This window comes from Triticum urartu, chromosome 7A (genome assembly GCF_056163025.1).
Source record: "Triticum urartu cultivar PI428250 chromosome 7A, HENAU_Tu73, whole genome shotgun sequence".
Classification (NCBI taxonomy): Eukaryota; Viridiplantae; Streptophyta; class Magnoliopsida; order Poales; family Poaceae; genus Triticum; species Triticum urartu.
The window spans coordinates 533,885,323-533,897,066 of NC_141879.1; the positions used below are offsets into that span (position 1 = coordinate 533,885,323).

The window sequence follows — 11,744 nt, forward strand, 5'->3', positions numbered from 1 at the left end:
AGGGTTCTCGAGACTGCGAACAGAGTTACCCGCAGCAAGATCATCAAGATTTGCAAGGTACTGTGGAGTCACCACTCCGAGGAGGAAGCCACCTAGGAATGAGAAGAAGACCTCCGTCGAGACCACCCGCACCTATTTGGTAGCCAACCCGAATCTCAAGGGCGAGATTCATCTTAAGGTGGGTAGGTTCGTAACATCCCAAATTTTCAATTTGGATTGTTTTACAATTATAGCTGAGCATCTAATGCATCTTGATTGAATTGTGGTGGAATTTTGAAAAATTCAGATGCATTTGACTATTTTTTGATGAATTTGAATTCACTTCAACCTGGCATTTGAAATTCATTTCAAAAATCCATGACAGATACTTTGATCAAAAAGTATGAGAGGAGGTAACATGACACTCTAAAAATTCATAAGAAAATAATGCCAAAAGTTTTTGAATTCAAATTTGGTTTTATTGGGAATTTTCAAAAATGATTTTTATAAAGTTTGTTTTCTATGTCTAAAAAATAGTTCATCATTTTGGGGTTTTTTTGCTGATTATTTTGATATATATGTGTGTGTGTGTGTGTACATATATACGTGTGTGTGTGTGTATATGTCCTATATAAAACTATTTTAGATTCATTATTTCCGTGTTTTCTTTACTGTTAAAAATACCTTCTAGTGCCAGCCAAGCCAGCCGGCCCAACAGCCAACTAGCCCTACTGTCGCGGCCTACCTCACCAGCCGCCCGTGCCCGAAACCTCCCTGGCTCGGTCGCCCGCTACCCTCTCTCCCTCTCTCTCACACCAACATGTGAGCCTCGCCCCATTCCTAACCCCTCACCCACGGCACGCCACACTAGAGTGCTCCGGAGCACACCGTCACCCTGATATCACGACCCCAAGTCGACCCCCTCCCGAAGCTCATGTCCTATAAGTAGCCCTAGACATGCTCGATCGAACACCCCTAAAACCCTACGCTCAACCCTACCCTAGCTCGCGCCTCCATCGTCCCGATCTCATCTCTGCCGCCGCAGTTCGTCGCCCTTGTCATCGTCGGTGAGCCTCCCCTGTCTCCAAATCTTGTCAGCTGGACCCCCTCAGCCTTGTGCATCCATGTGACATCGTTTTGCCCTCTAGGTTGCACCAGAGCCGCCACCTCGGAGATCGTCGTCCGCCACCAGAGTTGCAGAGCACTGGGCTCTGCACCTCAACGCCCCGGTTGCCCCCGTCTTCCCCGACTGACGCAGAGGCCACCCTCGACCTCCCCTCACTCCGTCGCACCCGCTCGGCCACTCCACCGCCTCCCTCGACCGCTGGAGCCACCGCCCCGTTCGACGCCCGAGCCGTCGCCGTCAGTCGCCATCGACCGCCCTCTGTAAGCCAGCGCTCCGTTAGATCGCCGATCCACGCTCGGTGATTACCCTTTGGAGTCGGATGGACTCGCTTATCGTCTGCGCTTCCGCATTAGTTTTTCTCATGAGTTCGTCTTCGGTCGAATTTATTCTGATGTAATAAAGACTCTATATGAGAATCGTGTAATTAATCAGGTGTGATTAAACTTTGATATTTTCATCAATGTACTGTGTGTGCCTGCATGATCTTAGGATGGTACAGATAGACAGAGAATTGACCGATTTCGGGTCGGATCGCTACAATCCTGCCTTAGCATTAAGAAGGAAACGTCTTGCAAATCTTATAATACAAAGGTTGGGAAGGTATAAAGGGGTCTTGAGAAACGGGAAAAGAGAGTAGAATATATATACATAAGAGAGTTATCCCCACTGACTTATTTATCTCAACATGCAAGCATGTCACCTCACCATACAATTATGAAAAGAAGAAGGCCAACCAGAATATTCAATCATGCATGGGAAATTGTTTTCCATTCAATTATTTAAAATATTCAAAATAATGTAACAACTATACATAATCGAATATAGTAAATCATATGTATTTTTGTTTTTGCTTATTATGTTATCAACTCAAATTTTCATCAACCAATTCCCACGGCAACGCACGGTTACTAAGCTCCCTAGGAATAAAGGCTTTTGAGAATTTCAAAGTTATCTTCATATATTCTAAAAAATGTTCACAAATTTTTAATAAAACATTTATGCATTTGAAAAAATGTTCAAGAATATAAATTACGTTCCTGCATTTCAAAATTATTCGTAAATGTGAAAAACATTCACGAATTAAGTAAAGAAAACAAATATAAAAATGAACAGGAAAGTAAAACATGACAAAAAAAAGGTAAAAAAAACCTAAACGGAACTTTCCGACAACCAGACTAACCGACCTACTCTCTTCGTTCCTAAATATTTGTCTTTCTAAACATTTCAAATGACTAACACATATGGATGTATGTAGACATATTTTAAAGTGTAGATTCATTCATTTTACTCTGTATGTAGTCACTTGTTAAAATGCCTAGAAAGACAGGTATTTAGGAACGGAAGGAGTACATGACATACTCAATAGTACCTGCAGGGATCCGCGTTTGCCCGACCACCTCCGCGATATGCATGAAATACGAATATCCTTTGGGATAAAGTGGAATTTACTTCCAAAACCAAAGGACAGTGCCGCAAAGCGCGTGTTACCTCTAGTCTCTCTCTAATCTAGACCTACAGTGAAATCCATCTTGCCAATTTGTGGCGGGTAGGGATATATGGGGCATGTGAAGACTCAAATTTCCCCAAGGAGAAACACGTGGGAAACCTGGTTTGGGATTGGGAGATTTAGATTGCCGGCTAATTTCAAACCCACGCAATAATCAGGGGTTAGAAAAACGCGAAGATCATTTGGAAGCCGATTTTTCCACTTTTTCCACCTTTAATCAACATGCAGTGAGTAGAACAGCTGATATCAATCCCATTGGTTCTCTACCTCCCCAATTTAGTATGGCCCCACCAGCAGGCAAGGGCTCCAAAGATGACGCATTATTCAAGGTCACTGTCCCATCTTCAGAAGAATTGATTTGATTTTGCCTCGATGGTGCTTAATAACGCAAACGTTACATGTTTAATTAGCCCAGAACACAAGAGGTTTTCCACACAATTAGTCATGCTATTTATTTGTTGCATGCAGCAAAGAAAGAGGCACCATTGCAACATGTTCAATTAGCCCAGTCCAGACCACAAAAGGTTATTTATTTGATGGCTTTGTTTACTTGGTATCTGAAAAATGGGATAGTAGCCTTTTATAAAAAAACTGAGGGAGTATTAAGTTTTCTGACTGTAGAAGAGAAACCATGTAGGAGAGAAACAGCATGTACTTCCTCCATTCCTAAATACAAGTCCTTTTTAGAGATTTCAATAAAGACTACATGCGGATATATATATATATATATATATATATATATATATATATATATAGTTTAGAGTGTGATGTGAATTCACTCATGTTGATCCATATGTAGTCCATATCGGAATATATAAAGGACTTATATTTAGGAACAGAGGGAATACAATAGTTTTAAAAGGTGTTATCTTGACAGATAACATAATTACCCTAACTCACATGCAACCCGCAGACTGAACATGAAACAAAAGATAAAAAAGCGAGCTATGCCAAAGTACAAGGAACCATCTTGCAGATCTTATATTACAAAGGTTGGGAAGGTACAAAGGGGTCTTGAGAAACAAGGATTAGTAGCACATCTCTCTCTAATCTAGACCTACAGCGGAATCCCTGGGACGTAAACAAGTCCACCCAAGGAGACTGCTGGAGCTCGATCCATACATTAGGGCAAGCTACACCGCAACTCCAGACAGAATCGACAAATTAAGCTGCGGAGCGAGCTGGTTCCATAAACGAACTTGCCACCAATCTAGACTAGAGTTGGCAAAGATCTTGCGACCTTCCATGAAAGAAACTTCACTTGTTTGTTGTTTTTGCCATGCCATTGCCAGACATGATTTTACCACCATCTTCCTTCCAAGTCCCCAGTGTTTGCAGATCTGTGTCGAAAAGGAAAGTTTGTGAGTTGAACAACTTACCAAAGGGACACCAGACCCTCCATTCCAGCCGGCTCTGGAACCTCATGCTGTTGATGTCAAACTAACTCTGCGCAAAGTAGCAAACAAATACCAAACAGCAGAGTATAAAGAAAACGGAGCAACATAGATACTCAATGTATAAGGATTGAGTTCAAGATCATGCCTCAATGACGACTTCTGGGATCCATCTGACTTCACACCTGCATAAGCTTTAGAACGCACTTCAATCCCATTGTTCAGCTTTATAAACCAAATGAGCAAAATAAAGAAGTTCAGATCATATCTGGAAACAAACGCAAATCATTTCAAGAAGGAAAGAACGCGAGACCTCTAATTCTTCAGGGAGGCCGCTCTGAGGAACTCCATTCCCACCAAAGTGTAGATTTTCAACAAGGACATTTCCCATGTCCTTTTCTGCAATCTGCAGTAACTCTGCATTATTGCCGCCAATGCTTTCACTTCCAACAAGCTCCAAAACGACCTTCTCGGCAACACGCTTTAAAGTTGTACTCACTGCTACGGTTGGAGCAGTGCTGTCCTTGACAGGTGAAATACAATCGACATGCTTGCTAGTTACGTCATCAGAACAAACCGCTTCCATTTTCACACACTTGGAGCCTGATGCGACTGAATCCAAGCTTTTCTCAGATGCATGTGATGAACTTGAACACTTTGTTTGATCTCGATTGCCACTGCCAGGTGAATCCTGACTCCCACCGCTTGCATTAGAAGTAACTTTCTGTTGGCTGTCACTTCTGGGCTCATCACTAATGTTGCCCGACCGAGGTGATAAAGTTCTTGGGTGAACTGGGCTGATTGAAGCCCTCTTAACAGATCGGCAAGGTTCGGTATCATCAATCCCAGTAGTATCATGCTTTCTCTTCAGCTGGCTGTCTGGAGATCCAGTCAATGCGCCATTTGCAGTGTTATTTTTATCAGACTGGTGTTGATGGTTCACATGCCTTTGGGGACGAGGTCTCTTGTATCCTTCTGGAAACACATAAGCTGGAATCTCTTTCCTCCGAACATGAGAAACAGCCAACTCCATCCCAGGTTTCCAGAACATATACATGTTGATCTCATGCCTGAACTCATCAACTGTTCCACGAATATCAAACTGCTGACCTTCTTGTATTTTCACACCTTCTTTCCTTGATAAGCCCATGAAGAAAGCACAATGAGCACACTGTCTAGAAGGATCTGCATACTCATATGGGTATGGATGGCATTGCAATTTCCCATAGGTGTCCCGTTCAATCTGCAAGTGTCAACCAAAAACCAAAGGCTAAAGAGTCAATCATCAGACATAAATAGTAAGAACACAACCACCACAACAACAACAAAGCCTTTAGTACTAAACAAGTTAGGGTAGGCTAATAAATAGTATAAGAACGCAGCTGAAATTAAAACACGGGCTGTTTGCTGTTTAAAACAGGCATGCGAATTGTCACCCTACAAGTTCCCAACTCAATTATTAATTTCCACTCTAACCCTCCATTATAATTGTTCTGCAGTTCAGACAGGCTTAACTTTACATAACCCAAGAATCAAAACAATGCAATGACTCCCAATCTCACAACCAGGAATCCCCGTAACAACTCCCCTGATGCAGTATATATAGCCTCAAAAGGAAGTGAACTTATTACAAGCTGTGCACAATAATCTGAGCATAAACAACATACTATTACCTTTAAAGTCAGTTGTCTCAATCGAGACTCGACCCATCCCTTCCAGAGTCTGAGATCTGCATCATCCTCAGCGATGATGTCAACTTGCAGATAATTTTTATACGCCTCAAAAAAATTAAAAGGCTCAAAAAGGGCAGACCAACTAGCCTTATTCATCTCAATTTCCTGCATTAAAGAGTATATATAGAACAGTCAAAATAAGCAGTTGGTGAATAGTAATTATTGTGCCAAAGAAAATACCTGGCATATTTTATTGCCAAACTGGAATTGTTCTATCATAACCCTCAGCGTGCTCGTCGAAACATTATAGCTGGAGTTCATGCATGGATATGCTGGAGTGATAATTGGCATATGATGAGTTCTGTCACGAGGATTTTTGCGTGGATCCCACACAGGAAAGCCAAGTTCCTCCTCCTCAATGGCACAAAGCATCACTGGAGTTGGCCAGCGCCACTGGGTAAAAACCCTGAAGAATCTCGAGACCAGCATACTTGGCACAGCATTAGGATAGAGCTGGCAGACTCGTGCAACCAGTAAAGCCCAATTCACACCTCCAAGAAAACCAGTGACCTATCAAGCCAGATATTAGATTAATCCTAGCAATTCATAGAAAGTTACCAACATAATAGTAAAACCACACTTACATTAGAGTAAACACCTCTTCTTCTTGCCCAGTGCTTTAAACACCTTAGTGTTGTTCGAAAGCTCTACAATAGAAGTATGTATATTGTTAACATTGCCATCCTAGAAAACAAAGATGAAAAAAAATGTTCGAGTAGAATAAAAGTAGATAATAGTTCCTCCAGTCAACCTCAATATTCGGAACAAGCCTAAGAATTTGGTCAGCCACTCTGCAGCCAGTAAGACTACGAACAGTTGCCTCATCAATGTCATAAAGCACTGCTTCCTGAGAGATATCCAAATCCTGCAGCAACATGTCAAGACAAAGATGCATCTCTTGAAATATTCGAGATCAATATAGGCAAGAAGCAGGAAGTGGACTTCTAAGAGTATTTCCCTTCCACAGTTTAAAGAACACAAGCGTGAATGGAATTAAACAGCTGATAATATCAACAGCAGAGGACAAGTTGCAATGATGGCTGTGAATTGTCCTCTAATCACCGCAGGACTGTTAGTGAAGAACTGTCCCAAGTAGCAAAAGAAGTAACTTTCAAAGATACAATTTTGCAATATGCATAAGAATAAGGAATTGGATGGTTCATTCTATACAACTCCCTAGAGCTAAACAGAAGGAGTTCTGACAACGACGACAACTGGGCTTTACCGTGAGGTCAGCGGACAGGAGACTAGTGGACAATGATGATGGAAGTTCAAATGTTATTCACCACAAGAAGTTCAACATCAAAAGTTACATTCACATCCAAAATAATACGAACACTGCAACTTCAATATGCTTGCTAAGAGAACTATTTTTCACAGTTTCACTACAAAATAGAGGCCTTTGATATAACTGCTCTGACACTAACACAGATGTTAGAAAACACTACAAAATCAGCACAGAAGTAGAAGTAGATCACACTATGGATAGCAGAACAAACCTACATCACACACCTACAATACTAGCACATCAAGCTGACAACAGGGTCTATGTGATTACTACGAAATACCACAGAAGAATTAATTCATCAGGGTCATAAGGCAGATTTAGGAGGAACAGACATCAGGATCATAAGAAAGGCAGATATTGGGAGGAACAGTACTAGTTCATATCCATCCTTACTTAACTTGGTATGAATCGAGAAACAAACAAATGCATGAATATATTTATAGAAAGTACAAACTTACAGATGGTACTACTAAGAGAGAAACGCTGGCATAAAGAAGATCGATGGATATCCCATGGAACTTAAATTTCATCACAGGTACATGTGCATCAGGTACAGGTTGCAATTCAGACACTTCCTCCGTTTGTGCTAATATGTCATGCAGTACAATAAAGAAGTCCTCCTGTGAAAAACTACTATTGTTAGAGAACAACAAATGCTATAGCTAACACAAAAACTACAAAGGAAGCACACAACAAGAAAATATTACCTCGCGATTCACATATGAAGGTCCAACACATAGAGTATCGATGTCAGCCCCAGGTCCATGGACCTATTAAAACATAAGTGTCAAATTATGCACAGGTGGATAATTTTATGAGAAGAGAAAAAACATTAACATGCGATATAACAGTAGGTTGCAAAAAAGGGTTGAATAGCATATATAATACAAACAAGAAAATTAGATTATTCAATGGAACATGAACAACCTGCACAAAGAATTTGTAATAAGCAAGCACCACAAAATGAGATGCATGCACATCCAGTAACATAAAATATGCTGTAACTAAACAAAAATGTGGAGAACCAGTGAACAAGTGTACATAATTATCTCTAAGTTGCAGATGTCAGAGCTCAAATCAGTTGGGGAATATGTGAAAAGATGACAACGAACGTTCATAAGAAAAATAAGGCAATGCAAGGTAAAAGAATGAACAAATTAGCAACAGGGGCAAACATGAGCATGTGTTTTTTTTCTTAGTAATACAGGCTTGAACCAAGTGCAAAGCAAACCAAATAACTTGTAGCTGTATGGACACCAAAAGCACCATGCTACCACGCTAAAAAAGTGACATGTACTCCCACAAGCCAGAACGAGGAATAAACTGACCATGTAACTAGCAACCGTAAGGGTGCTTGGCTTTCCTGCGTTCCTATGCCTCTTTAAAAGAACTCTTAATACTATTTGGTTAGGCTATGTTCAAGGTTTCCAATGTAGTAAGGCGTCTTAAGGCGATCAACCCGCGCCTTAACGCCTGGGCGCTGCCAGGGCACCTTACCGCATAAGCAACGCTCAAGCGCCACCTTATGGACACCGTAAAACATGCCTAAGTTCACAATTAACTGGAAACCTCCCATATAGGGCAACTAAAATAATATTGGTAAATATTAGCGCCAGACATATTTGATTACAAATGGAAGGAATATGAACAAAACTGTTGTTCAACAATCATGCTGAATATTTATGAGATAACTGACAGCTACTCGGATGTTTGTCCAAGTGACCAAATCTATTCAAACAAGAATAGCCATCAATGTTAGTTTCAGTCACGGCACACAAAAGAAGGCAGTAAGCAAGTGCCAGAAGCAGAACAAGCAATTTAGATTCCCTAGGAACACACATTCATCCATCTCCAGTGCATCCATCGGCCTACAACAAAGATTTTACAACCTATTACTGCCGCCGATGCCTATTTTAACAATGGTCCGAGCTCCCCATAAGCTCATTTTGTGCTATGGTGTTGATCATAAATGAGCATGCCGCTAAAAAAGAAAAAGGAAATTCAAGTGTTACAAAACAGTGAGGTCCAATTGACTAGGGCATGGGGTGGACATAAAAATGAAAACTAAACACCAAACCAAATACACTGGACTTTCCAGTTAATTTGGTACTCGCCTGGAATTTCAGTAGCAAACTGCGGACAAACAAATTGAATTTGGTCACTTCTGTAGTTTAACTGAATATATAAACCAAAATTAATTAACATGAGCACAAACAAGCTGTTAATTAGCGCATCAGTAAAACAGAGCAGGCCACCAGCTCTTCAAGGCAAAAACCATCATCAGTGCTCCATCAAGAAAAGCACACAGCAGCAGCTCCACTGCTCAGAGCTCACCATCTCCAACTGGACCCCAATGCCAAACCCTAGCTGCCAGCTCTATATCTGGTGTCTGGCATCACCTACCCCATTTTGCCAACATCAAGCAAATTGGTGAGATATCTGGATCTCGGATTCTTTGTTCGATTTGGTGCCCACTTCCATAGTATTGTGTTCTGTTGTTCAAACAGATGCAGCACATATGTTATTTTAGTTTATACCAAAATAAAATCAGTTTCAAGTGTTGGACTTAATAGTTTCCATGGCTTGTTCAGTCATAGTTTATCAAAAACCAAAATATTAAAAAATGCTATATAACAAACCCAAAATGCCAGTTTAAACCGAAACCCCATCCCTACTGAAGCAAGCAATCATTCAACTAATCATCAAATGGAAACAAAGGGAGCCCAACAAACAGTGCCGCTTTTACTGGCCTGATAGGTTAGAAACTTTTAAGCTGTAATATGCACGGTAGAGGACGGAATTTCGTGAAAGCAACGCATACACTTACCCCTAGACGGTATGACCCGAAGGTGAAAAGCACGGCATTTGCCTCTTCAATCATTTGATCAGTATATCCTCTCTGACTAGTTAACTGTTTCACCCAATCTTTTACAATCTGCAAATTCAAACAAGGGTCTTGTTTAGCAATAAACAATCTATCAAGCATTGTTTCAATCAGTAAGCAATGATTAGAACAAAAGAGTCAAAGATTCACAGAAAACTGCATGTCTCTTTTATATCGTACAAAAGCAGGCAAGAAACCGCGTTGCGAGAGAGTAATCACCTTGTCAAGCTCCCCCAGCACCTCCTCCCGCCTAGCAGACTCATCGGCACTTTCATATAAGCCCGCTTCAACCAAGAACTGCAATTTATTGTAACAGACAAAACAGTGAGTAACAAAACATCTTCTTCAATGGAAACAATCAGTAAAGTAACCGAATGAGTAGCTACTAACCTTGTTCAATTCAGCCGTCCTCTGGACATCAGCATCCAACGGCCCAGCCAGCGATATTGGCTTATTAGAGGTCGCCATTTATCGCACAAAAACGGCAGCACCTCTAGTCTAAGATAATGCAACTAAGTAACCCTCACCCCCGGACAAGCCGCCTTCGGGACAAAATCTCAAGGAACAGGAGACGCCAAATCGCACAGATCGGCACCTCGAGGCACGAAAAAGGGTTGGCAAAATTCAAGCCGAACCGCCCAAAAATCGAAGCTTTTCGCACGGAACCGAGCGGAGCACGACCTGCCTCGGATGAACCCAGAGCCCACGGCCTCCGCCTCTATATTGGCCCTCGACGGAAGCGGGAGCACTAGTCGGACACGACCAGGGGAGTCGTGCGATACACGGATCCAAACAACAAGGACGCGGAAACCTTCATCACCCAGGAAACTCCCCCCCCCCCCTCACCCACCCCCCTGAATCCGAGCCCCCGGCTGCAGAATCGCCCCACGGAGCCCGACGGGATCGCGCCGCCCGGATCGGATCGAGACCCCGACTGGATCGGCGGGGGCCGAGGACGCGCCTCGAGATCGGGCACGGACACGGATCCGGCGATCCGCCGGCCGCGGGGGTCGGGGAGGAGGCGGTACGGCGGGCCGCCGCACCGGCTCCGGCGGGGGCGAGGGGTGGCGGAGGAGAGAGAGGGAGGGGTCCGGGAGGGGAGAGAGGCGATGGGGAGGGGAGGGAGGCGAATAGGGCAGGGCAGGGCAGTGTGGAGAGAGAAACAGAGGGGGGGGTGGAGGGCGTGGGTGTGTGGGTTATCTGTCTGTTTCGTGGACTCGGATTTGGGGAGAGATTTTTCCCGGGGGTTTATTGGATATTTGCGGGGGATTAAGAGGGGTGCGAGGGTTATTTGGCCCTGGGCTGGGCTGTAGGGATTGGTGGATCCGGCGCGGTAATCACGCGGCGGGAGCGGAGGCGGTGGACGGGTTCGCACCGGGTTCCTCTGAATCTGTTGGCGCCGCGGCCGCGTGGCGCTGGGTGGAAAAGGGGAAAGCGGGATAGGGATGCAGCGAGGCGGTGCGGTGCGCGGCCGGCGACGCGTCCAGATCTTTTCCTCGCCGCCGGCCCCGGGTTTACGCAGACGACTTTTGGAGGAGCTTTCGGAGTGAGCGGTGGAGTGGTTTTGACCCGTGAGTAAGTGAGGGTGGGTGAGTATGTTCCCGGGTGAATAGCTGGATCAGGTCGTTGAGGGTGGGTGAGTATGTTCCCGGGTGAATAGCTGGATCAGGTCGTTGGTATCCCATAAGTGTACGCCTGTGTATATAAATATTTGTGTCTGTATTGATATTAAAACAAATCCAACGCACAACCCCAAATGGGTTAGGGTAAATGGATAGAATAGACCCTTCAACGTGCGGGAGCAAACGGACAGTCGTCTGTTTTCTGTCCGCT

At 43.4% G+C, this 11,744-nt stretch overlaps 1 protein-coding gene across 7 annotated transcripts; it reads right to left on the reverse strand.

Moving 5' to 3' along the window:
- Positions 1–3,568: 3,568 nt before the first annotated feature.
- Positions 3,569–11,096, reverse strand: LOC125520140 (nuclear poly(A) polymerase 4-like). 7 transcript variants are annotated; one of them, XM_048684968.2, is made up of 12 exons: positions 10,302–11,094; positions 10,131–10,208; positions 9,855–9,962; positions 7,735–7,797; positions 7,486–7,647; positions 6,491–6,604; positions 6,324–6,386; positions 5,920–6,249; positions 5,680–5,844; positions 4,320–5,249; positions 4,155–4,231; positions 3,569–3,952 (listed from the first exon to the last, which is right to left on the reverse strand). In XM_048684968.2, the coding sequence occupies exons 1-12, from the start codon at positions 10,377–10,379 to the stop codon at positions 3,913–3,915; spliced, it is 2,208 nt and encodes a 735-aa protein (XP_048540925.1). In that variant the 5' UTR covers positions 10,380–11,094; the 3' UTR covers positions 3,569–3,912. The 7 variants fall into 7 exon arrangements, with proteins under 7 accessions (XP_048540925.1, XP_048540929.1, XP_048540931.1 ...); XM_048684972.2 differs by having other exon boundaries at positions 4,155–4,200; positions 10,302–11,090; XM_048684974.2 differs by having other exon boundaries at positions 4,155–4,191; positions 10,302–11,087.
- Between the last annotated feature and the right edge of the window lie 648 nt (positions 11,097–11,744).